The sequence below is a fragment of the Oncorhynchus kisutch genome, linkage group LG7 (genome assembly GCF_002021735.2).
Source record: "Oncorhynchus kisutch isolate 150728-3 linkage group LG7, Okis_V2, whole genome shotgun sequence".
NCBI lineage: Eukaryota > Metazoa > Chordata > Actinopteri > Salmoniformes > Salmonidae > Oncorhynchus > Oncorhynchus kisutch.
In genome coordinates this window covers 18,622,222-18,649,276 of record NC_034180.2, presented here as the reverse complement: position 1 = coordinate 18,649,276, position 27,055 = coordinate 18,622,222, and the positions used below count along the sequence as shown (strand labels likewise).

At 42.8% G+C, this 27,055-nt stretch overlaps 1 protein-coding gene across 4 annotated transcripts in view; it reads left to right on the top strand.

Moving 5' to 3' along the window:
- The window catches only part of slc25a21 (solute carrier family 25 member 21), a 154,195-nt gene extending 130,973 nt beyond the window's left edge, over positions 1–23,222 (top strand). For all 4 annotated transcript variants that reach the window (XM_020487667.2, XM_020487666.2, XM_020487665.2 and 1 more), the window contains 7 exons: positions 4,284–4,350; positions 7,136–7,195; positions 14,153–14,260; positions 14,601–14,765; positions 20,059–20,240; positions 21,122–21,174; positions 21,992–23,222. In XM_020487667.2, the coding sequence (XP_020343256.1) occupies positions 4,284–4,350; positions 7,136–7,195; positions 14,153–14,260; positions 14,601–14,765; positions 20,059–20,240; positions 21,122–21,174; positions 21,992–22,053 (697 nt within the window). In that variant the 3' untranslated portion in view covers positions 22,054–23,222. The remainder of the gene's footprint in view (positions 1–4,283; positions 4,351–7,135; positions 7,196–14,152; positions 14,261–14,600; positions 14,766–20,058; positions 20,241–21,121; positions 21,175–21,991) is intronic.
- Positions 23,223–27,055: the final 3,833 nt, after the last annotated feature.

Here is a 27,055-nt window from a genome sequence, read left to right as displayed (position 1 = left end):
TCAAATTATTTACATATATATAGTATTTTAACATTACAACAAAATAAGAGAGAAATCATATTTGCCAAGCCTTTGCTGCTATGCTTGCAGAATATGCATAATATGTTGCGAACCTAATCAAAAAGTATTTAATAATTCCAAATAACAAATAACGTAGCTGTACGTTTTAAGGTTTAAACTTATAACATGTTTTTTTTGCACTGCATGGGATCACTGGTGCAGTTGAATGCAGCATTGTTGTATGATGCGCTCAAAATGTCTTGTAGTTGAGTAGCCAGCTTAGGCTACTGCTCAAATACTGCTTTGTTAGGCCTATATGTTTCTCCTTTGCATGGTGTTCAATGATGCAGGTTATGTTTTTTTTGGTTATTCATTGTCAAGCTTTAAAAACCGAAGCCGGACTGCGAACTGTTGCATGTGTCTGTACACTTTCCCTCCACTGCGCGGTTAACGGGACACGCAAAAGCAGCGCAGTTGAAGTTGAATTCACCAATGCAAGCGCATCAGGCTGTAATTTCAGAAAGTAGATGACTCAACTGTTGACTCATTTGTACTCGCTTGTGTGTCCCTCTATTAGCTACGTTATGACTGACGTGTGATCATTTGATTGTATTTTGGTTAATTGCATTTACATACCCAGCCTTATTTACAGTCATCTGTTTGTGTTCTAAATATTGAGTCAAAGTGAAACAGTGGAGTCAGCAAACAATGTATTGGTGAATTATATTAATCATCCATTTAAACATATCTATCTATTCTGCCAACAATGCCTTACTATATATATGTCACAGAATTTGGAGTCAAATAGAACCTATTTTTAGTCTGTTTCATATCTGCAAAGTAGTTAAAAAGCTGTTAGTTCCACTTTTAAAATAAAGTATTCTAAATCCATCCAGAATCTTCTGATTTGAGAAAAGTTTCTTTTCCAGGTGAGATGAGGGCAGTGGAAAGGTAGGACCCTAAATGGCAGGTAATCTAAGAACGGAAGCAAGGAGACAGCCAGTGCTTCAATAAGTATCAGATATTCAACTTGATACCAGATGTCTCTTGGAATAATCTAAACCTGTCCCCTAAATGCAAGCAGGTGGGGACCATGTTTACTGTTATACTTAAGGTATAAAGGTTTAGACCTGTTCTACCGGTCTTGATTTGTTTTGAGGCAGTCGGTCAATTTGGAGTGAAAGGGAAGGCCAGTGGGGTGCTTGTGGAGGTTTATACAGGTGTTACCTACAGAGTAACCAACACATACCTGGGTTCAAATACTATTTGAAATCTTTCAAATACTTTGAGTGTTCGCTTTGGAATGCCAGGTGGGTAGTGGTTGCACTTTTGGGATGTTTCCATTGGTTATATTTCATTAGGCAAGCTTAATCAAGCACCGGCGGTTTTAGAAACGTTCAGGATGTGGTATACGTTCAGGATGTGGTATACGTTCAGGATGTGGTATACGTTCAGGATGTGGTATACGTTCAGGATGTGGTATACGTTCAGGATGTGGTATACGTTCAGGATGTGGCATGTTGTCACATAAGGACCGGTGTGGAGGAGCTGCTAATTCATACAGTTCTGAAATGTGCATATGTAACCGATGTGAAATGGCTAGCTAGTCAGCGGAGTGCACGCTAATAGCGTTTCAATCGTTGACGTCACTCGCTCTGAGACCTTGAAGTAGTAGTTCCCCTTGCTCTGCAAGGGCCGCGGCTTTTGTGGCGCGATGGGGTAACGATGCTTCGAGGGTGGCTGTTGTCTATGTGTGCAGAGGGTCCCTGGTTCGAGCCCAGGTAGGGGCGAGGAGAGGGACGGAAGCTATACTGTTACACATACAACACCTTTTTGTGCTTTCTTTGCACAAATAGGTAACATACCATGTCATTTTAGAAGGCCACTTCACACAGATTGTTCTGAAATCGTTTATGTAGGTAGAAACAGCTAAGATTAGCATTCCTGAAACATTATTTTGTTGAAATTTAATATGATCTCTGAGAAATTAAGCTCATTTGATTGCACCCAAATTAGGCATTTTTTTTTTGAAAGTATTTTTTTAATCGGATTCCTCATGTCTTACTCATTATTAGGAAGAATGATGGTCCAAATTGGATATGAAATATTGAAGATTATATGAATCCTATGAATTAAAATAGACTATTTGGGTGCAATCAATTAGCTTAATTTGTCAGAGATCAAATGATATTTCAACAAAAATAATGTTTCAGGAATGCTACTCTTATCTGTTTCTAACTTGGGAAACGTCTTCAGAACATTCTGAGATGGTGGGTGTCCATACTCTTTCTTGTGCTTTTTAGATGGAGAAGGTTTCCCATACATACATACATACATACATACATACGTACGTACATACATACATACATACATACATACAGTACATACATACATACAGTACATACATACATACATACATACATACGTACGTACATACATACATACATACATACATACATACATACATACGTACGTACATACATACATACATACATACATACATACATACATACATACATACATACAGTACATACATACATACATACATACATACATACATACATACATACATACATACATACATACATACATACATACAGTACATACATACATACAGTACATACATACGTACGTACGTACGTACGTACGTACATACATACATACATACATACATACATACATACATACATACATACATACATACATACATACATACATACATACATACATACATACATACATACATACATACATACATACATACATACATACATACATACATACATACATACATACATACATACATACATACATACATACATACATACATACATACATACATACATACATACATACATACATACATACATACATACATACATACATACATACATACATACATACATACATACATACATACAGTACATAGGCATGATTGACAGCAGGGTAACATAAGCACAGTTTGGACCACTATCCACCAGTATATTCCAGCTTAAAGAGCAATAATAGCCATAGGCAGGTCAAGGTAAGGTAAAGGTGGTGACGAGATGTACATCTTGTACACTAATAGTTGTACTAGTTCCCATCCTGACAGACACCTCGTTAAGTTCGCTGATGACACTGCCATCCTTGATCAGCCTTGTTGCATGTTGACGAGGACAAACATGGCCTAAATGGCTTTGTAGAGCCGGTGTGACGAATCACACTTGGTCCTCAATACCAACAAGACCAAAGGGATGTTCGTAGACTTCAGGATGCGTACAACACCTACCTCTGCAACATCTGATGAGATCTTTAAGGTCAGGGCCCTCCCCAAGGTACTTGGAGTCAAACAGACAGGCCTGGATGAGATCTTTAAGGTCAGGGCCCTCCGCAAGGCTCACAAAATCAGTTTAGACCTAAGTCACCCCCTGTACCCGGACATGTAACGAATCCCCTCTGGGCGCAGGTATAGGGCACCCCTCGGCAGGAAAAACGGAACTAGACAATCATTTGTGCCAGGTGTGTTATCCCTCCTAAACAGCTCAGGCTAATGTTCCTATCCACCCAGTAAGACCAGCAGGCTAATGTTCCTATCCACCCAGTAAGACCAGCAGGCTAATGTTCCTATCCACCCAGTAAAACCAGCAGGCTAATGTTCCTATCCACCCAGTAAGACCAGCAGGCTAATGTTCCTATCCACCCAGTAAGGCCAGCAGGCTAATGTTCCTATCCACCCAGTAAGACCAGCAGGCGAATGTTCCTATCCACCCAGTAAGACCAGCAGGCTAATGTTCCTATCCACCCAGTAAGGCCAGCAGGCTAATGTTCCTATCCACCCAGTAAGACCAGCAGGCGAATGTTCCTATCCACCCAGTAAGGCCAGCAGGCTAATGTTCCTATAGACTCAGTAAGGCCAGCAGGCTAATGTTCCTATCAACCCAGTAAGACCAGCAGGCTAATGTTCCTATCCACCCAGTAAGACCAGCAGGCGAATGTTCCTATCCACCCAGTAAGGCCAGCAGGCTAATGTTCCTATAGACTCAGTAAGGCCAGCAGGCTAATGTTCCTATCCACCCAGTAAGACCAGCAGGCTAATGTTCCTATCCACCCAGTAAGACCAGCAGGCTAATGTTCCTATAGACTCAGTAAGGCCAGCAGGCTAATGTTCCTATCAACCATGTAAGACCAGCAGGCTAGTCTCTTTTTATTGGTATGTAACTGTTATGAAAGTTGTATTGTCAATTTGTACTAGTTGTCATGTTGTGTCATGTCTAATGCTCATTATATTTTTCTCTCGACAGTATATATGGCTTCTATAAGGGGATCCTCCCTCCAATCCTGGCTGAGACTCCAAAGAGAGCAGTTAAGGTAAGGCACAGGAAGTGCGCCGCTGTTCACCACGTGCATGGTCGACGCGTCAGGTGGCGTCACCCCTCCGCAATGCTCGTCCCTCAGTGCAGGTGGAATCGCTGCGGTATCTGACGTAAGACAACGCAACACATGCCCACTAGAGCTGTGGGTGAATCACCTGTGTGACAACCCAGTAGGTTGTGTTCGTTAGGGCCCGTCATAGCAAAACGTTTTGCAATGGACCACCAAAATGAGGGCTTGTTATTGGACATGTTCAAATAGTACCTCCCTGTTTCACTCCATTTCCGAGTGTCTTCTTCCATTTCATGCTGAACACACCCTGGCTGGAGTTCCACACTTCTACTGTGTGAAAATCTTCCCCAAGCGTGCTCGCTACTGCTGACATCCAGGGAACACTGCACACACAACCTCCTCTGGGTCACTAGTTCTGGTTTCTGCTGCTGCTGCGTTTGCCTCTGGGAATAGTAAAGTGTTGTGATGGTGAGAAACATGCACAACAAACAGACGCCGCAGTGCCTCTCTCTGTCAGTGCCTCGGTTGTGTTCATTCGGCACCAAATGGAAGAAAACTGATGAAAACGGGAGGGACTACACCTGAATTTGTCCAATAAGAAATAAAAAGGGTTGTTTTTCCGTTGCAAAGCATGTGTGCCTGCGTAAATACTCTCATCGAGGAGACGGACTAATCACTTACCGAGCTAGAGCTGTCTGTGCGATTGTAGGGGGAAATTCAAGTGAATTATAGGAAAGATTCACCCATTTAAAAAAAATGTTATATAGTTTTTGAACATCTCATATGATGCAAAACTCATCATACCGCCTGTATATCTGCCTGCTTGAATTGCGACTAGCTCAGATACACATAAAACAGAAACAAATGACCCCGGGAATAGATAGAACGTCACTCAGAGATGCACAAAAACAACAGAACATTCAACATGGGTCAATCGTTCCTTTAAACAGCAGATGAAATGGCCTCTGCAGGGCTTTTTGCCCCCCTGACCTCAGATTAACACATCTACTGATTTGTCGCCATGCCGACGCTCCTGTTTCGTTGTACATGTAATACAGGAAAGAGATAGGAAGTGACTATTTTTTGTGACTCTATTTGAGGCCTAAGTCCTTGAGCATCACAACCCACAAATCACTGTCCTTAGGGATGGTATTAATATCGAGCGACCACATGGACGGTCTGTTATTGGTTCAAATCTTGTTCAAAAGTATACGGTGCCTTCAGAAAGTATTCACACCCCTGGACTTTTCCCACATTTTGTTGTGTTATAGCCTGAATTTTAAATTGAGATGTATTTATTTTTGTCACTAGCTTACACAAAATACCCCATCGTGTCAAGGTGGAATAGTGTTTTTCAAAAAAATGTTTTGCAAATGAATAGAAAATGAAAAGCTGAAATGTCTTGAGTCAATAAGTATCCAAACCCTTTGCTGTGGCAAGCCTAAATACGTTCAGGAGTAAAGATTTGTTGAACAAGTCCCATAACAAATTGCATGGACTCTGTGTGCAGTTATAGTGTTTAACATGATGTTTGGATGACTACCTCATCTCTGTACCCCAAACATACAATTATCTGTAAGGCCCCTCAGTCGAGCAGTGAATTTCAAACACAGATTCAACCACAAAGACCAGGGAGGTTTTACAATGCCTTGCATAGAAGAGATGGGTAAAGATATAAAATAATTAAATGTATCACTAGCCACTTTAAACAATGCCACTTTATATAATGTTCTCATACCCTACATTACTCATCTCATATGTATATACTGTACTCTATTCCATCTACTGCATCTTGCCATCTTGATGTAATGTATCACTAGCCACTTTAAACAATGCTGCTTTATATGTTCTCACACCCTACATTACTCATCTCATATGTATATACTGTACTCTATACCATCTACTGCATCTTGCCTATGCCGTTCGGCCATCACTCATTTATATATTTTTATGTACACATTCGTATTCATTCCTTTACACTTGTGTGTATAAGGTAGTTGTTGTGAAATTGTTAGGTTATATTACTTGTTAGATATTACTGCATGATCGGAACTAGAAGCACAAGCATTTCGCTACACTCACATTAACATCTGCTGTATGTGACAAATACTTTTGATTTGATAAGCAGACAGTGAATATCCCTTTGAGCATGGTGAAGTTATTAATTACATACACCCAGTCACTACAAAGATACAAGCGTCCTTCTGAACTTGGTTACTAAAGTAATACATAAAGAAAATGTGACAAAGCAATTCACTTCTTGTCCTGAATACAAAGTTTTATGTTTGGGGCAAATCCAATATGACACATTACTGAGTACCACTCTCCATATTTTCAAGCATAGTGGTGGTTGCATCATGTTATGGGTATGCTTGTAATTATTAAGGTCTGGGGAGTTTTTCAGGATAAAAAATAAACGGAATGGAGCTAAGCACATGCAAAATCCTAGAGGAAAACCTGGTTCAGTCTACTTTCCACCAGACACTGGGAGATTAATTCGCCTTTTTTTTAGACAATATCCTAAAACACAAGGCCAAATCTACACTGGAGTTGCTTACCAAGAAGACAGTGAATGTCCTGAGTGGCCGAGTTACAGTTTTTAATTAAATCTACTTGAAAATCTATGACAATACCTGAAAATAGTTGTCTAGCAATGATCAACAACAAATTTGTTGATCATTTTGAAAATAATAATGGGCAAATGTTGCACAACCCAGGTGTGGAAAGCTCTTCGAGACACCTCCTTTATCTCCATCTCTTCTCTCCGTAGTTCTTCACCTTCGAACAGTACAAGAAGCTGCTGAGTCTCACCGGTCTGCCCGCTGGCCTAGTAAGTTACCCAAACACACACACACACACACTCACTCTGACAACTATGTGGGGGCGATTTTTCACTTCAGATTTTCCACACACAAAACAAAAGCACCCAAGTATATCTAACCTCATCACTCAAACCCCGGTAGATGGACACCCATTGACTGACCGTCAACATTCTTACCTTGACTAAGATTTTTCTTCTGGCTGACTCTGTGAGTCAGATGTGTAACTGAGACAGAGTCACCTCTACAAGGAATGACCCCACCTCCCCACCCAGCATCCATTCAGCTGACAGATGTGTGTCAGGTGTGATTTCTGTGTGATGGATGGCCTACCTGTGCTAACCCGTACCTGTACACACTTCACAATGACTAGCCTAGCTGTACCTGATCTGGCACCGCGTAACTACCGCAGCATGTTTGCATAGCCATCCACGGAGAAATGTTTACCTGTCCCATCAATCACTCCTCTCCACCTCCTCCACCCCCTTTAGTCTCTGTAAGCGGCCTCCACCTCTCCTCCCTACCTCCCCCTCCTCTCTAAGCCTCCCACAACCAACCCCACCCTCCCCTCTAAGCCTCCCACAACCAACCCCACACTCCCCTCAGGCACTGTGTGGTTCTGTAAAGTAACATCATTAGTAATGAATTAGTGAGTGGGTGGGTGGGTGGGTGAGGGATGTGTGTGTGGGATGGGGGGGTGTTTGTGTGCTCGCCCCAGGTCAGGACCCATCCTCACAGACAGACAGACGGACAGACTCAGCCACTTCTTCCTCTCTGCCTTCTTATTGCTGCTATTCCTCCCTCCCATCAATCACACTGAGGCTGTTCAGCTGCATACACTGAACAGGATGACACACACACATGCTCAAACACACATACAGTACAAAACACACACACCGTACAAAACACACACACAGATACAGGGGCACTTGACAGACAGACAGACAGACAGACAGGACAAAACAAGAGGGAGAGTAATGACCTGCAGACTTGTTCCTGACGTTTTCCCATTACGCCTGTCCCAGAGCACGCACACGCATGCAGTACAAGCCACACACACATCGCGCAAAAAAAAAACATGCATACACACACCTGGACCTGCACCTGGACAAGAGGAATACCTATGTCAGAATGGTGTTCATCGAGTACAGTTCTGCTTTCAATACTCTAGTGGCCTCCAAGCTTGTCACTGAGCTCAGGGCCCTGGGTCTGAACCCCCCTCTGTGCAACTGGGTCCTAGACGTACTAACGGTCTGACGCCAGGTGGTGAGGATAGGCAACATCTCCGCCACGCTGATCCTCAACACGGGGGTCCCACAGGGTTGTGTGCTCTTCCCCCTCCTGTACTCCCTGTTCCTCCATGACTACGTGGCTACGCACAATCTCAAACTCAATCATCTGACGACATGATAGTGGTAGGCCTGATTACCAACAACGACGAGACAGCCTACAGGTTAGATCCCTGGCGGAAAATAGCCTCTCCCTCAACGTCAAAACAAAGGAGCTGATCGTTCACTACAGGAGACGGAAGAGGGAGCATGCCCCCATCCACCTAGACATGTCCGCAGTGGAGAGGGTCAAAAGCTTCATGTTCCTTGGCGTGAACATCACTGAGGACCTGAAAGAGTCCCATCATACTGACACCATGGTGAAGAATGCACAACAGCGCCTCTTCAACCTCAGGCGGCTGAAGAAATTCTGCATGCTGTATCACAACCGACTATGATTGGGAGTCCCATAGGGTGGCGCACAATTGGCCCAGCATCGTCATTGTAAATAATAATTTATTCTTAACTGACTCACCTAGTTAAATTAAGGTTAAAAAATAAATAAACCATTTAAAAGACCTTAAACTCCTACAGATGCACCATTGAGAGCATTCTGTCGGGCTGCATCCCCGCCTGGTATGGCGATTGCAACTCCTTCAACCGCATGGCTCTCCAGATGTTGGTGCGGTCAGCCCAACGCATCGCCAGAGGCACACTGTCTGCCCTCCAAGACAGTTACAGCATGCGGTGTCAAAGGAAGGCCAAGAAGATCCTTAAGGACCTCAGCCAGCCGAGCCACAGTTCACTCTACTATCATCTAGTAGACCGAGACAGTACAGGACCGAGAGACTGAGAAATAGCTAATATCACCAGAACATCAAACTGTTAAACAGCCATCGGTAGCCGGCTTCCTGCCTGGTACTCAGCTCTGCACCTTGAGACTAATGCCCCATCTATATAAAGTCGTTTAACACTGGTCACCTCATATTCTGTTTATGTACTGTTGTTTACTCGCTGTGTATGTGCAGTTGAAGTCAAAAGTTTACATACACTTAGGTTGCAGTCATTAAAACTATTTTTTCAACCACTCCACAAATTTCTTGTTAAGCTATAGTTTTGTCAAATCAGTTAGGACATCTACTTTGTGCATGACACATTATTTCACTTATAATTCCAGTGGGTCAGAAGTTTACATACACTAAGTTGACTGTGCCTTTAAACAGCTTGGAAAATTCCAGAAAAGGATGTCATGGCTTTAGAAGCTTCTGATAGGCTAACTGACATCATTTGAGTCAATTGGAGGTGTACCTGTGGATGTATTTCAAGGCCCACCTTCAAACTCACGGACTCTTTGCTTGACATCATGTGAAAATCAAAAGATATCAGCCAAGACCTCAGAAAAAAATGCGTAGACCTCCACAAGTCTGGTTCATCCTTGGGAGCAATTTCCGAACGCCTGAAGGTACCACGTTCATCTGTACAAACAATATTACACAAGTATAAACACCATGGGACCACGCAACTGTCATACCGCTCAGGAAGGAGACCCGTTCTGTATCCTACAGATAAACGTACTTTGGTGCGAAAAGTACAAATCATTCCCAGAACAGCAGCAAAGGACCTTGTGAAGATGCTCGAGGAAACGGGTACAAAAGTATCAATATCCACAGTAAAACGAGTCCTACATCGACATAATCTGAAAGGCCGCTCAGCAAGGAAGAAGCCAGTGCTCCAGAACCGCCATAAAAAAGCCAGACTACAGTTTACAATAGCTCATCCTAATATACCTAATACTGTACATGCACTACATAGCCAAGTATGTGGACACCCCTTCAAATTAGTGGATTCGGCAATTTCAGCCACACCACGTCAGCACAATAACTTCATGAAATGGGTTTCCATGGCCGAGCAGCCGCACACAAGCCTATGATCACCATGCGCAATGACAAGCGTCGGCTGGAGTGGTGTAAAGCTCGCCGCCATTGTACTCTGGAGCAGTGGAAACGCGTTCTCTGGAGTGATGAATCACGCTTCATCATCTGGCAGTCCGACAGACGAATCTGGGTTAGGCGGATGCCAGGAGAACGCTACCTGCCCCAATGCATAGTCCCAACTGTAAACTTTGGTGTAGGAATAATGGTCCGGGGCTGTTTTTCATGGTTCGGGCTAGGCTCCTTAGTTCCAGTGAAGGGACATCTTAATGCTACAGCATACAATGACATTCTCGACGATTCTGTGCTTCCAACTTTGTGGCAACGCTTTGGAGAAGGCCCTTTCCTGTTTCAACATGACATTGAGATGTGTGGAAGAACTTGACTGGCCTGCCCTCAACTCCGTTAAACTCCTTTGGGAGGAATTGGAACGCCGACTGCGAGCTAGGCCTAATCGCCCAACATCAGTGCCCGACCTCACTAATGCTCTTGTGGCTGAACGGAAGAAAGTCCCTGCATCAATGTTACAACATCTAGTGGAAAGCCTTACCAGAAGAATGGAGCCTGTTATAGCAGCAAAGGGGGGACCACTTCCATATTAATGCCCATGATTTTGGAATGAGATGTTCGACAAGCAGGTGTCCACATACTTTTTTTACAATTTCCTTAACAAATTATATACTGTCTATACACACCATGTATTTATATTCTTTATTCTCACACATGCTCACTCTAATACAGTGCCTTCAGAAAGTATTCATACCTCTTGACTTATTCCACGTTTTGTTGTGTTTCAGCCTGAATTCAAAATGCATTAAATATTGTATTTTTTTACCCATCTACACACAATACCCCATAATGACAAAGTAAAAACATGGTTTAAGAATTTTGAGCAAATTGATTGAAAATTAAATACAGAAATATCTCATTTACATAGGTTTTCACACCCCTGAGTCAATACTTTGTAGAATAACCTTTGGCAAAGATTTCAGCTGTGAGTCTTTCTGGGTAAGTCTCTAAGAGCTTTCAACACCTGGATTGTGCAACATTTGCCCATTATTCTTATTTTTTTTAATGTCAAGCTCTGTCAAATTGGTTGTTGACTATTGCTTCGATAACCATTTTCAGGTCTTGCCATAGATTTTAAAGTAGATTTAAGTCTAAACTGTAACTCGGCCACATTCACCGTCTTCTTGGTACGCAACTCCAATGTAGATTTGGTCTTGTGTTTTACGTTTCTGTCCTGCTGGAAGGTGAATTATAATCTCCCAGTGTCTGGTGGAAAGCAGACTGAACCAGGTTTTCCTCTAGGATTTTGCCTGTGCTCAGCTCCATTCCATGTATTTTTTTATCCTGAAAAACTCACCAGTCCTTAACGATTACAAGCATAACCATAACATGATGCAGCCACCATTATGCTTGAAAATATGGAGAATGTTACTCTGTAATGTTTGTATTAGATTTGCCGCAAAAATAACTTTATCTTCAAGACAAAAAGTTAATTGATTGCAACATTTTTTACAATATTACATCAGTGCCTTGTTGCAAACAAGATGCATGTTTTGGAATATTTTTATTCTGTACAGGCTTCCTTCTTTTCACTCTGTCGATTAGGTTAGTATTTTGGAATAACTATACTGTTGTTGATCTATCCTCAGTTTTGTCCTATCACAGCCATTAAACTCTGTAACTGTTTTAAAGTCACCATTGGCCTCATGGTGAAATCCCTGAGCGGTTCCCTTCCTCTCCGACAACTGAGTTAGGAAGGACACCTGTATCTTTGTAGTGACTGGGCGTATTAATTCACCATGCAAAGTGTAATTAAAGAACTTTACCATGCTCAAAGGAATATTCCATGTCTGTTTTTTTTTTACCCATCTACCAATAGGTGCCCTTCGTTGCGAGGCATTTGAAAACCTCCCTGGTCTTTGTGATTGAATCTGTGTTTGAAATTCATTGCTTGACTGAGAGAGCTTACAATTATCTGTATGTGTGGGGTACAGAGTGTGGCGGTTCTAGCTAAAACTATATAAATATAAAAATATATAAAAAAATAAGGCTCATAAATATCAAAAAGAAGTAACAAAGACAAATAGAAACACATGTGTGTTGATTTGGCACTGGAGCATCAATACATTACCCATCACCCAACACTGTCAACCAAGAGTCAAGACTAAACCAATTCACCTTGGTGGTGTGGAGACTGGTTTTATATTATTATTAACGATTCCACACAAACCAGAAAAAATACAACAACGTGTGTGAAACTATATATTCACAGTATTATGAATGAATTGTGGTTTATTTGGTAGCATTTCGTAGTGTGACTGATTTTACTAATTGCGTTAGTACTGTACAGAGTTAGAGGTACGCTATTTGATAGATTCCCCAGCTCCCCCTACCTCGGGCTTCCAGTGGGGAGACCTGAGGTCAACCTACCCCTGCCCCCCTCCCCATCTCGTACTTCTGAGTTGGAGACCTTCCCAGGCCGTAGCCTGCCTAGCTCACAAACTAGAATCAGGGCGCCCACTCCGACAATGTTAATTGACCCACAGTCCCACACGGTGACATCATATCATTGACGTGGCGTTCAAATGAGCGATAGAAAACCGATCGTGCAAATGTCACCATTCCAAAAATGTTGGTGCAGGTGCCCCGTGCCGCCCATGTCGCCTATACCTAAATCCGCCACTGGGTACAGAGATGAGATAGTCATTACAAAAGCATGTGAAACACTATTACTGCACACAGAGTAAGTCCATGCAGCGTATTATGTGGCTTGTTAAGCAAATCTTTACTCTTGAACTTATTTAGGCTTGCCATAACTAAGGGGTTAAATACTTATTGACTCAAGACATTTCATCTTTTTATTTTTTATTCATTTGTACAAAATAAAAATATGCCACTTTCACGTTATTGGGTATTGTGTGTGTGCCAGTCACCAAAAATCTAAATGTAATCCATTTCAAATCCAGGCAGTAATACAACAAAATGTAGAATAAGTCAAGGGTGTGAATACTTTCTGAAGGCACTGTATATCTACTTGTATTGTTATTTCTTGATTCTTATTTAGATAATTTTTTTGATGATTTGTTTTGAAAGTTATTTGTATTGTATTTGCGAGACATTCTACAGCCCTGTTGGTAACATGAGCATTTCTGCGCCTGCAGTTACACCTGCAAATATGTGTAGGTGGCCAAGAAACGTTGATATGATGCATGCATACAAACACGTATGCATGCACACACACACACACACACACACGCCATGCGCTGGTCTTTTCCCCTCACACAGGCTCGACACACATTGACCACCCTTCACTGTACGTCAAACACACACCAAAGTACTTCATGCTACATGTCCATTCGATTGGACTGTTTAACCTTTCTGGAGAATCTGTCGCTTCACCCGCTTCACAGCATGACTGAGACTGATGTCCTATATCCGTGTGTGAGAGAGAGACTGGTTTCTGTCAAAGCCAAATGAAGCTTTGAGTTGTGCTGTTGTCTTAAACACACTACTATGCTCACAATGTAAACCCATATAATCCATCTTATACTATATATCTTATGTATGTACACCTTATAAACAAATACGCCCTGTACCTTTCCCTGTGGCTACCTGCCCTTCTCTGTTTCTCTCTTCCCTCTGTCCTTTTCCCTCCCTGTTGATGTGGAACTTCAATCTTGTATTTCACTCCCGTACGTGTCCCTCTTTAACCATCTCCCGCTTTCTCTCCTGCTTTCCCCCTCCCTTCCTCTCTCCCCAGGCTCTGTCAGTAGCAGGTCTAGGGTCAGGCCTGACCGAGGCATTGGTGGTCAACCCATTTGAAGTGGTCAAAGTCGGCCTGCAGGCCAACAGAGATTCTTTCCAAGTGGTGAGATTCAAAAGCACTCTTTAATAGGAACGTAAATGCATTGCAATATTTCACTGTTGTCACTTACGATGGCCCGGATCCTAACTTGAGATCTGCATGCTTAACTTGCCCTTTACCGTTGATGTTTATCTTGACAGTAACCTTTGACACCGATGTATGGTTTTGCGATACTCGAGTATCCGCCCTTATAGTGAATCTTTGCTATTCTCAGTCATTGACACGTGCTCCCATAGGTCGTTTTCTTTAACTGTTTATTTGACTCTCATAAAGTGGAACTATTCTATTCTCTGTCATTGACATTGTGCTCTTTTCTTCTCTTCCTGACCTTGCCCCGATACAGCAGCCCTCCACGTTTTCCCAAGCACGGAACATCATCAACGCAGACGGCTTTGGCCTGCGAGGGCTGAATAAAGGGTTAACGTCGACCCTGGGGCGCCACGGCGTCTTTAACATGATCTACTTTGGATTCTACTTCAACGTCAAGGACGCCATTCCTGCCAGCCAGGTATCGGGAGATTAGATTGAATGTGCCTGTCTGTGTTGTTGCTGTCCTGGCCTGTATCTCTGTTGTTTTTTTTCCATAGGCTTTCTGTTTTTACACCAAACAGACCAAGGACTTTTGACTTTCCGTTACATTAGATCAGTTGGATGTAACTGTATGTGTACAGTTTTTTTTTTGTGTTAAGTTGTATTGTAGGTCATAGACTATATATTCCTAAACCAAACTGCCCAGCCACCAAGTGACTTTCCCTTACAGTAGATCTAATTGTTATGTCCTGTCCATAGACAAAGTCAGGCCTATTAATCACTTTGAGAGCCTTTCAAACAGCCTCTCAGTCTAATATACTGGATAAGTGGCTCTCAGCCTGTGAAAATACCAATTTTATGGCAGTTGGATTGGTTAGCCATGCTCTAGGTACTACAGTTGGATTGGTTAGCCATGCTCTAGGTACTACAGTTGGATTGGTTAGCCATGCTCTAGGTACTACAGTTAGATTGGTTAGCCATGCTCTAGGTACTACAGTTAGATTGGTTAGCCATGCTCTAGGTACTACAGTTAGATTGGTTAGCCATGCTCTAGGTACTACAGTTAGATTGGTTAGCCATGCTCTAGGTACTACAGTTGGATTGGTTAGCCATGCTCTAGGTACTACAGTTGGATTGGTTAGCCATGCTCTAGGTACTACAGTTAGATTGGTTAGCCATGCTCTAGGTACTACAGTTAGATTGGTTAGCCATGCTCTAGGTACTACAGTTAGATTGGTTAGCCATGCTCTAGGTACTACAGTTGGATTGGTTAGCCATGCTCTAGGTACTACAGTTGGATTGGTTAGCCATGCTCTAGGTACTACAGTTGGATTGGTTAGCCATGCTCTAGGTACTACAGTTGGATTGGTTAGCCATACTCTAGGTACTACAGTTGGATTGGTTAGCCATGCTCTAGGTACTACAGTTGGATTGGTTAGCCATGCTCTAGGTACTACAGTTAGATTGGTTAGCCATGCTCTAGGTACTACAGTTGGATTGGTTAGCCATGCTCTAGGTACTACAGTTAGATTGGTTAGCCATGCTCTAGGTACTACAGTTAGATTGGTTAGCCATGCTCTAGGTACTACAGTTGGATTGGTTAGCCATGCTCTAGGTACTACAGTTGGATTGGTTAGCCATGCTCTAGGTACTACAGTTGGATTGGTTAGCCATGCTCTAGGTACTACAGTTGGATTGGTTAGTCAGTGAGTCAACTGAGAGGAAGGAAAATCAGAGAGGAGTTGGGTAGAGGGCCGCTAATAGCTCGTCTGTTTGCTCTCTACAACATCCTCAGAGGTTCACGTTACACATCCGGCATCGAGGGCCTGATTCCCAAACAAAAGTACATTTTGTTGAATGGAAACGTTACCATACGCCAGCCTGTTCACCGTATAGAAACTGGAGACAGCATTAGGTCTGCGTCTCAAATGTCACCCTACTCCAGATATTGTGCCCTATGGGCCCTGGTCAAAAGTAGTGCACTACATCTGGAGTAGGATGCCATTTGCGATGCATCCTAGATTGACTTCCATGGACTAATTGAAAGCAGACAGTGTATTATTATTTCAGGAGGAAGTTAGTTCTACAGTGGGGTAGATGTGGAAGCCGTTTTGACTGAAGCTTTTTTTATTGGGTGAATTCACCCCTGGTCTGCATGATTCTGGCATTTATGGATGGCGCTTATGGATAGTTATTATCATGCGTGAACTGTATTAAAGTGGTCAATAGAGGGAAAATGACCACTTCTTAGGCTTGGTTATCTTAGCTTCAGAGAGTGATCCTTTGGGGAAACCCAGTCATATCTCTCTGTTCAGGAATTTTTCTACTGACTCAGAATGGCTGGTATTTAGGCGGAATCATTGTGAGATGGAAAAAAGGGGGTCATATAAGTCTAACTATGCATTATAACTGCATCATAATGCATTATACCTACCTGCAGGCTTGGCTGGAGTTGAGCCTGTTTTAGGTGAAGCTCAGCCCATTGTATAGTTACAGGATAGATATAACTTGCTCCAGCAGAGACGGGCTGGGCTGATTATTGAACCCCTTCAAATGCTTTTGTTAGCAGGGTGAGCAATGAGAATCGCAACTCAGTCGTGTCGGCAGTCAAATTCACTGTGCCACGTTCATGTGCATTTGAATGGGCTGTTCCTAACACAGTGCCGTCAGAAGTGAATGTCTGAGTTGGTGCTTATTGTAAGTACATGTTGGTGTTCAGAGGCCAGACTAAAATGTAACCTCCTCAGTAACTCAAATGTAACCTCTGGGTTGAGTACCCCAACTCTTTTATGAGTACCGGTACTGTAAAACTAAAATGAGTACCGGAAATTTTTATTCCACTTCAAGCAGTTCCGTACTCCAAATTCTACTTAAAAAAAAAAAACTCTAAGATGATCCGTTATTTAACTCAGCAGCACTCAGTGTCCAGATCTTTGACAAGATACAGGCTTGTCCAGGATCTGCCTTTCTATAGGCTTCTGTCATTTGTATAAAAAAAAAAATATATATATATATATCCTGACCAATTAACCTTCAGAGTTCCCTGGGCCGACCAGGACTTCTCTCTCTCTCTTTGGTACAGTAATACACACACACACACACACACACACACACACACACACACACACACACACAGTAATACCCCTGTGCTGCAGAGAGAGTCAATGCCCAATTAGACTAAATTGTCCCCATATGCCTCCGCCAGTCTGCCTGCATGAACCCTGTTTATAAATCCTCTCTCTCTCTAGCAAGCGCACAAACAGACATGTGCTTCAGCCAATCAGAGAGGTGGAAACTGCAGTCAGGAAGCACTAATTTTCCCCCTTGCTACCATAAAATGATCAGGGTTTTCATGTCAGCTTTGCTTTGCAATCATATGCATGAGTCAGAGTCATTGCTCTCTCTCTCTCTCTCTACCCCCCACACGCACACATTGTCCTTACATCTATCCTGTTGGGTTGGGTTGGATTTCATCACTACACCATCAAGATATATACAGTTGAAGTCCGAAGTTTACATACAACTTCGCAAAATACATTTAAACTTAGTTTTTCACAATTCCTGACATTTAATCCTAGTAAAAATACCCTGTCTTGGGTCAGTTAGGATCACCACTTTATTTTAAGAATGTGAAATGTCAGAATAATAGAGAGAATGATTTATGTCAGCTTTTATTTATTTCATCACAGAAGTTTACATACCCTCAATTAGTATTTGGTAGCATTGCCTTTAAATTGTTTAACTCGGGTCAGACGCTTTCTGGTAGCCTAATACAAGCTTCCCACAATAAGTTTGGGGAATTTTGTCCCATTCCTCCTGACAGAGCTGGTGTAACTGAGTCAGGTTTGTAGGCCTCCTTGCTCGCACACGCTTTTTCAGTTCTGCCCACAAATTTTATACAGGATTGAGGTCAGGGCTTTGTGATGGCCACTCCAATACCTTGACTTTGTTGTCCTTAAGCCATTTTGCCACAACTTTGGAAGTATGTCTGTGGTCATTGTCCATTTGGAAGACCCATTTGCGATGTTGCTTCAATATATCCACATCATTTTCTTGCCTCATGATGCCATCTTTTTTTGTTTTAAATGTTTACCCCCTTTTTCTCCCCAATTTCGTGGTATCCAATTGTTAGTGGTTACTATCCTGTCTCATCGCTACAACTCCCGTACGGGCTCGGGAGAGACTAAGGTCGAGAGCCATGCCTCCTCCAAAACACAACCCAACCAAGCCGCACTGCTTCTTAACACAGCGCGCATCCAACCCGGAAGCCAGCCGCATATTATATTGCGTCTGAGGAAACACCGTACACCTAGCCTAGAGTCGATAGTGCGCGATGAGACAAGGATATCCCTACTGGCCAAACCCTCCCTAATCCGGACGAATTTAGGCCAATTGTGAGTCGCCCCATGGACCTCCCAGTCGCAGCCGGCTGCGACAGAGCCTGGGCTCGAACCCAGAGTCTCTGGTGTCACAGCTAGCACTGCGATGCAGTGCCTTAGACCACTGAGCCACCTGGGAGGCCCTATGATTCCATCTATTTTGTCAAGTGCACCAGTCCCTCCTGCAGCAAAGCACCTCCACAACATGATGCTGCCACCCCCGTGCTTCACTGTTGGGATGGTGTTCTTCAGCTTGCAAACATCCCCCTTTTTCCTCCAAACATAACGATGGTCATGATGGCCAAACAGTTATATTTTTGTTTCGTAAGACCAGAGGACAATTCTCCAAAAAATACGATTTTTGTCCCCATGTGCAGTTGCAAACCGTAGTCTGGCTTTTTTATGGCGGTTTTGGAGCAGTTGTTTCTTCCTTGCTGAGCGATATATGTCGATATAGGACTCGTTTTACTGTGGATATAGATACTTTTGTACCCGTTTCCTCAAGCATCTTCACAAGGTCCTTTGCTGTTGTTCTGGGATTAATTTGCACTTTTCGCACCAAAGTACGTTTAACTCTAGGAGACAGAACGCGTCTCCTTCCTGAGTGGTATGACGGCTGCGTGGTCCCATGGTGTTTATACTTGCGTACTATTGTTTGTACAGATGAACGTGGTACCTTCAGGCGTTTGGAAATTGCTCCCAAGGATGAACCAAACTTGTGGAGGTCTACAATTGTTTTTCTGAAGTCTTGGCTGATTTCTTTTGATTTCCCATGATGTCAAGCAAAGAGGCACTGAGTTTGAAGGTAGGCCTTGAAATACATCCACAGGCACTCCTCCAATTGACTCAAATGATGTCAATTAGCCTAACAGAAGCTTCTAAAGCCATGACATAATTTTCTGGAATTTTCCAAGCTGTTTAAAGGCACAGACAATTTAGTGTATGTAAACTTCTGACCCACTGGAATTGTGATACAGTGAATTATATTTGAATTAAGTGAAATAATCTGTCTGTAAACAATTGCTGGAAAAATGACTTGTGTCATGCACAAAGTAGATGTCCTAACTGACTTGCCAAAACTATAATTTGTTTCAAAGAAATTTTCAGAGTGGTTGAAAAACAAGTTTTAATGACACCAACCTAAGTGTATGTAAACTTCCGACTTCAACTGTATATATCACTATCTCTTTCTTTCATATTGAACAATGACCTGGTGCAGGCAGATTATAAAATAGAAAAAGATGTCCAGGCAGATAAATGAAAGAGGAACATCCATGGATACTGCTGCAGCACAGACCTCTGTCTCTTTAGTGAACATCTCTATCTCTCTCCCATCTCTCGTTCTTCTCTGTCTCTCTTCTTTGTCCCTGTCTCTCCCTTTTCCCCTGTCAGGACCCAACCCTGGAGTTCCTGAGGAAGTTTGCTATTGGCCTGGCTTCTGGAACCATCTCTTCCTGTGTCAACATTCCCTTCGACGTGGCCAAAAGCCGCATCCAGGCTCCCCAGCCCATACCGGGAGAGATCAAGTACCGGACCTGCTTCCAGACCATGGGCCTGGTCTACCGGGAGGAAGGGTACGTATGGAGCGCTGAAGTCCGGGGGGTTGCCTCAGCCTGGACTCTAACCCGGGTCCAGCGACTCAACCCCTTAGCCATTACGCCAAGACATCTGAACCTCTTGATGTGGTTCCTAGGTGTTGTTGGGTCGACTAGTGTATTGTCTGGGGCCTAGGGGGGGCTGATGCTGCTGTAGGAGTGGCACTGACTCACTGCTGCTTTTTCAAGAGGGAGAGAGGAGGAAGAGGGAGAGAGAGAGAGAGAGAGGTCTACTCTCAGCCCACTCCGTCCAGTCCCCATGCTCTAACACAACACAGTCGCAGCTAATTAGTGGTCCCTATGGGAGACGTCGTTAAGGCTGTCCTAACGAGCCGCGCGGCGCTCCATGGGTCAATCTAATCAGACAGAGGGGCAGGGAGGAAGTGGGTCGAGCCTTATTAACGCCATCAGTGGCGGGGGTAGGTGAGCAGGAGGCGTAGTGTGGGATGGGGGAGGGAGTGGTGACGGGTAAGGGAGGCCAGCGCCAGCCAGGAACACTGATCACCTTGAAAACATTAAGGTTAGCGCAGATAGTAGGTATACCCTTAAGTTACACTACACTAAACACCAATGACTATTAGTGTGCTCTCTCTCTCTCTCTCTCTACCTGACCTGCGAGGGAGACAGAAACCGGGCAGGCAGTCGCATCTGCTAAGCCCAATAATGCCAACACTCGTAATTACACACACATGTTGGCGCATTCATGCACACGCACATACACTCACACACACACTGTACAGGGATTTAGAATAAAAGGGATCCCAGTGTTTATTTAATTTTTTAAGTAATGTTATCTTTTTTTCTTAGTTCTAAGACACCTCTGTCGTTTCTCCAGATGTAATATTGTATTATTTCTCCAGATACTTGGCGCTGTACAAAGGACTGGTCCCCAAGATCATGAGACTCGGACCAGGTGACGTTCCTACTACTATTCAATTCACTTTCTTCCCAAACGTTTGGTCATTACAGACTGAGAAATAATAATATAGCATTTTTATCAGAGGAGCAATGTTTTTGGTAAAGAGACGTATGCTATTTGTTACAGTACATCTTGAATGTTATGGCTAATTTAAAATGCAGCCTATGTCTTTCATCATATCACTAAATGAGAGGTTGATTATACTATATTATAGATGTTTTTTTTATCTAGATGTGGTCTCTGCTAATGATAGCCTAACCCTTATCTTGGTATAATAGTTATTGCACAGCATGTCCTTCTAAAAATCAGTCTGGCAACTCCATAGGGCTGGGCGAAATACAGTATTTTACAATTTACCGGTATTGATGCACGGACCGGTTTGGGTTTTTACTTTACCCTCTACACTGAAAAAAAGATATAAACGCAACATGCAATCATTTCAAATACTTTATTTTTCACATGACTGGGAATACAGATATGCATCTGTTGGTCAACAGATACCTTAAAGAAGAAAGTAGGGGCGTGGATCAGAAAACCAGTCAATATTTGGTGTGACCACCATTTGCCTCATGCAGTGTGAAACATCTCCTTCGCATAGAGTTGATCAGGCTGTTGATTGTGGCCTGTGGAATGTTTTAAATAATGTTAAATACCATCATACCGTCCGATTATTTTTAATACCATGATATGATATTTTGGGCCATGTCGCCCAGCCCTACAACTCCACACATGGAATTAGATGACATAATCAGTATTATAATGTGTAGTATTGTATTAATCTCTATGCCCCGTTGTCTTCTCCTCCTCCTAGGTGGAGCTGTGATGCTGCTGGTGTATGAATACGTATCTGGATGGTTAAATAAGAACTGGTGATGAGAAGAAGCCCACCAGCCATGCCTTAAGGTGCCCACCAGCCATGCCTTAAGGTGCCCACCAGGCAATCTATTAGGATGCCCACCAGGTAGTTTACTGAAGCGCACCAGGCAGCCTTAGGAGGCCTGCTGTCTCAGGTTCCAACATCCACAGGCCTCCCTAAACCCTGTGACCTCCAATAGACTGTTCCAGCTAGTGCCCGTCCCATACATACAACCATTGTACAACCAGAATGCAACCATAGTATAACCAGAAGGCAACCATAGTACAACCAGATGCAACCATAGTACAACCAGAATACAACCATAGTACAACCAGAATACAACCATAGTACAACCAGAATACGACCGTAGTACAACCAGAATAGAACCGTAGTACAACCAGAATACAACCGTAGTATAATCGGAATGCAACCATAGTATAACCAGAAGGCAACCATAGTATAACCAGAAGGCAACCATAGTACAACCAGAATACAACCATAGTATAACCAGAAGGCAACCATTCTACAACCAGAATGCAACCATAGTATAACCAGAATGCAACCATAGTACAACCAGAATACAACCGTAGTATAATTGGAATAGAACCATAACGCATAACACTGATCTGTTATCCACATTGCAGCCATACAAGCTCATCTTCCATTACACTCAATAATAATCCACCTCGACAAATCAAGGCCCTGCCTCATTTAATGCACAAACATTATTGGGAACAACTTAACACTTCTAATACAATAGCCATGCATGCCATTACATACTGTGTGCATAGATGAGTCCTATATTGTATCTCGCTGCCATACTAATGTAAACCAATTTAACATACAGGGGGTTTAGAGTCCACTACAAACTATTTCAAACACACAGCCGGTGTTCCAAGCCCAAATGTCCAGATTACACACACACGCGCGCGTGCGCTCCACCCACAGTGCATTAATTCAAAGTCGAATTCACATAAACGGAATCAGGCACAGGATGAAGCTTCCTGTAAAATTCTGTCATTTTTGTACACATTGAATAGAAATGACAAAATCATCATAGAAGACAATAGAGACTCGCATTGATATCTTGAAATAGTTTGTGATTTTATTTTTTTCGTAGAATATCTTTTTCAAAGTCCCTATGAAGCTACTTGTATGTGACAGATTAAAACACGTCAAACTTGAAGTGTGTGTGTGTGTGTGTTTGTGTGTGTGCGGGAGGGAGGGAGGGAGAGAGCGAGACGTGTGTGCGTGCATGCATGAGCGTGTGTTCCTGTCAGCCATAGAAGCTGTTAGCCAAGAGTGTGCCTTCATATCAGTCTCCTCTCTGGGTCTGTGGGGCTGACTGAATCACTGGTGCAGCGTAGCTTACAACAAGCTCAAGTAACAACCTCCAGATATTCAAATATTTGAGCAGAGAATGGAGTCTACAACACACTTTCTCATTCTGCTGTATTTCTCCTGTAGGCACTCTCTCACACACACACACACATACACACACACACACACACACACACCTGTGGCTTAGCCTGGCTCCTTCTCTCTCCACCCCCCCACCCCACCCCCCTCTCCTGGCAGCAGTCAGCAGTAGGCTATGTTGAGTCAGGTTGCTATTTGACACTCATCATTAATGTGTGAGCTGCTCTCTGCCAAAAATGGAAAGACTCCCGGTTCTTTGCCCCGAGGCCCACTGTACGGTCGGTGATAGACTAACAACTGAAGGCTGCGGATGGATGGAATTGTAAATGCTTAACCTGTTCTCTTCGTAATGGAGTGTCGAATGCACGCGTTTGTTCTGGAGTTCTTGCAACATGTGTTCGGGTACGTGTGCACTGGAGTAACGTAGCAACGCAGTACACTCCTCCCTCACACACGCATACAGGCATGCAAACTGTAACGCCTTCCCCCTTTACTGAACATATAGCCGCCACGCTCTACCCCGGCCTCGCCGTTCTCCGTTTCTTCACTTCCCCCACCTGTGTAGGAATTCCTTGCTCTCTCTTTGTCTGTCTCCAAGGCTGACATGTCTTCCTCAGAATGGCGTATCCCCATCTCCTCTTTGACAGCCGTACAATCATGAGAAAACATACAGTAGTAGCCTTGTCACAGCTTAAATGAAGTAGCAGCCTGTTTTTTTCCCTACCAGGCCACAGTGGATATAGAGGGAAGTGAAAGATGAAAATACTGTATCCACAGTATTTGTAGGCAGTGTTGGGGAGTAGGTAACTATATGTAGTTCAACTGCATTTTGCAGTACTTTGGTGGTATTTGAACTAAATTCAAATCTGGGTAGTGTTTTCAGTAGTTCATAACTTTTTTTCACATTTAGCATCGTAGCTACCTACTGTAACTACACAATACTTATTTTGCAAAAGGAAAAGACAATGCAATATTTTCTTTTATTTTTTGGCATCAAACCTGCCTCATTATCACTTGAAACATTTGTTTTTTTGTGTGTGTTTAATAGGCAAAATTACATTGTGTTGACCTCACAGTATGTGAAATGTAGTTTATGACATTTCAGATTTAAATTGATCAATAAGTAGTTTAGATGTAGTGAAACTGCTTTTCAAAGTAACTTCAGTTAAGTAAACTATATATATTTTTAAGGGTAACTTTAGTGTAGCTTAACAGTTTTTCAGTGTGAAGTAATTGGTAAACTATATTTTCAAAGTAGCTTCCCCAATACCTTGTGTAGGATCCACACTTTGAGTTTGACGGTAGTGTTCTGTGCTGACAGGGTTAAAAATGGAAGGTACACCTAACCTAGTCTCTGTTAAAGCATCATGCCACACACACCAGATGTGCAAGTGGTTTGGCTCCCCAGAACGGACCTGCTAATTTATCATTTTTACTCACCTGTGTGTTTAAACATGCTGTTTTTAAGACACATAGAAAACAATCTGTCTATTGTCACCTTCCTTTTAAAAAGTCCAATGAACAAGAGCGTGCCTAACCCCATGTATTTCTGTAGTTGTGTATGTAGCACCCTGCTTAGTGTTACTTTAGTAGACTGTATGTGTGTGTGTGTGTGTGTGTAGCACCCTGCTTAGTGTTACTTTAGTAGACTGAGTGTGTGTGTGTGTGTGTGTGTGTGTGTGTGTGTGTGTGTGTGTGTGTGTGTGTGTGTGTGTGTGTGTGTGTGTGTGTGTGTGTGTGTGTGTGTGTGTGTGTGTGTGTGTGTAGCACCCTGCTTAGAGTTACTTTAGTAGACTGAGTGTGTGTGTGTGTGTGTGTAGCACCCTGCTTAGTGTTACTTTATTAGACTGAGTGTGTGTGTGTGTGTGTGTGTGTGTGTGTGTAGCACCCTGCTTAGTGTTACTTTAGTAGACTGAGTGTGTGTGTAGCACCCTGCTTAGTGTTACTTTATTAGACTGAGTGTGTGTGTGTGTAACACCCTGCTTAGTGTTACTTTATTAGACTGAGTGTGTGTGTAGCACCCTGCTTAGTGTTACTTTAGTAGACTGAGTGTGTGTGTGTGTAGCACCCTGCTTAGTGTTACTTTAGTAGACTGAGTGTGTGTGTGTGTAGCACCCTGCTTAGTGTTACTTTATTAGACTGAGTGTGTGTGTGTGTAGCACCCTGCTTAGTGTTACTTTAGTAGACTGAGTGTGTGTGTGTATAGCACCCTGCTTAGTGTTACTTTATTAGACTGAGTGTGTGTGTAGCACCCTGCTTAGTGTTACTTTAGTAGACTGAGTGTGTGTAGCACCCTGCTTAGTGCTACTTTAGTAAACTGAGTGTGTATGTGTAGCACCCTGCTTAGTGTTACTTTAGTAGACTGAGTGTGTGTGTGTGTGTAGCACCCTGCTTAGTGTTACTTTATTAAACTGAGTGTGTATGTGTAGCACCCTGCTTAGTGTTACTTTAGTAGACTGTGTGTGTGTGTGTGTGTAGCACCCTGCTTAGTGTTACTTTATTAAACTGAGTGTGTGTGTAGCACCCTGCTTAGTGTTACTTTAGTAGACTGAGTGTGTGTGTGTGTAGCACCCTGCTTAGTGTTACTTTAGTAGACTGAGTGTGTGTATAGCACCCTGCTTAGTGCTACTTTAGTAAACTGAGTGTGTATGTGTAGCACCCTGCTTAGTGTTACTTTAGTAGACTGTGTGTGTGTGTGTGTGTGTGTGTGTGTGTGTGTGTGTGTGTGTGTGTGTGTGTGTGTGTGTGTGTGTGTGTGTGTGTAGCGCCCTGCTTAGTGTTACTTTAGTACACTGTGTGTGCGTGCGTGCATTTAAATGCGTTCTTAACCCATGTATTCCAGTAGTGTGTGTGTGTAGCACACTTTAGTTGGAGCTTGTCTTGTTTCTGATTGCGTGTAGTGGAGTAAAGATAACCATATGACATTTGGAGGCAGACTCAACATCATTAATTAACAACATGTGTGTGTGTGTGTGTGTGTGTCCCCCCCCTTCATTCTTAAAACGACAGTTTCCCTATTAGACCTCACTTCCATAACGTTTGACCTACATTATCCTGAAGAGTGCCCAGATTAGACCAAAGAGTACCCATAGTTTTACATCAAACTAGTTATGGTTGTTTACAAACATTTGGATCATAGATTTTCTGGCTGTTACTCTGGCATTGTTGGAAGAAAAAAATGTATACTATTATAAAGCGACTCTGGGTCATTGAAAAGCGTTATATAATTCCCATGTATTATTATTTTAAAAAAATGTTTAAAGCATTGGCTTAATTTAACGTGGTTATATTTTTTGTTTCATTCCTATGAGCCAAAAGAAATGGACTTTGTCCAAGAGTGATGTGCATTTTAGTTGTTTTGTCAGTCTACATCAACCCATACCGTGTAGTACAGCCAATCTTTTCTCACCTCTCATGTCTTAAGGTTGAACGCTGTGACTGGGTTGTTCTCTCTGTTGTTTGATGATGGATTGAAGGGATTCTAAGTAGGGCTGGTACAGTGTATGTTTATCTCACTAGTAGTGTTGATCTAGGATCACCCCCGTACCCGTCCCTCCCCCGTCCATGCAATCTGTCATTGTGATCTAAAAGGCTAAACTG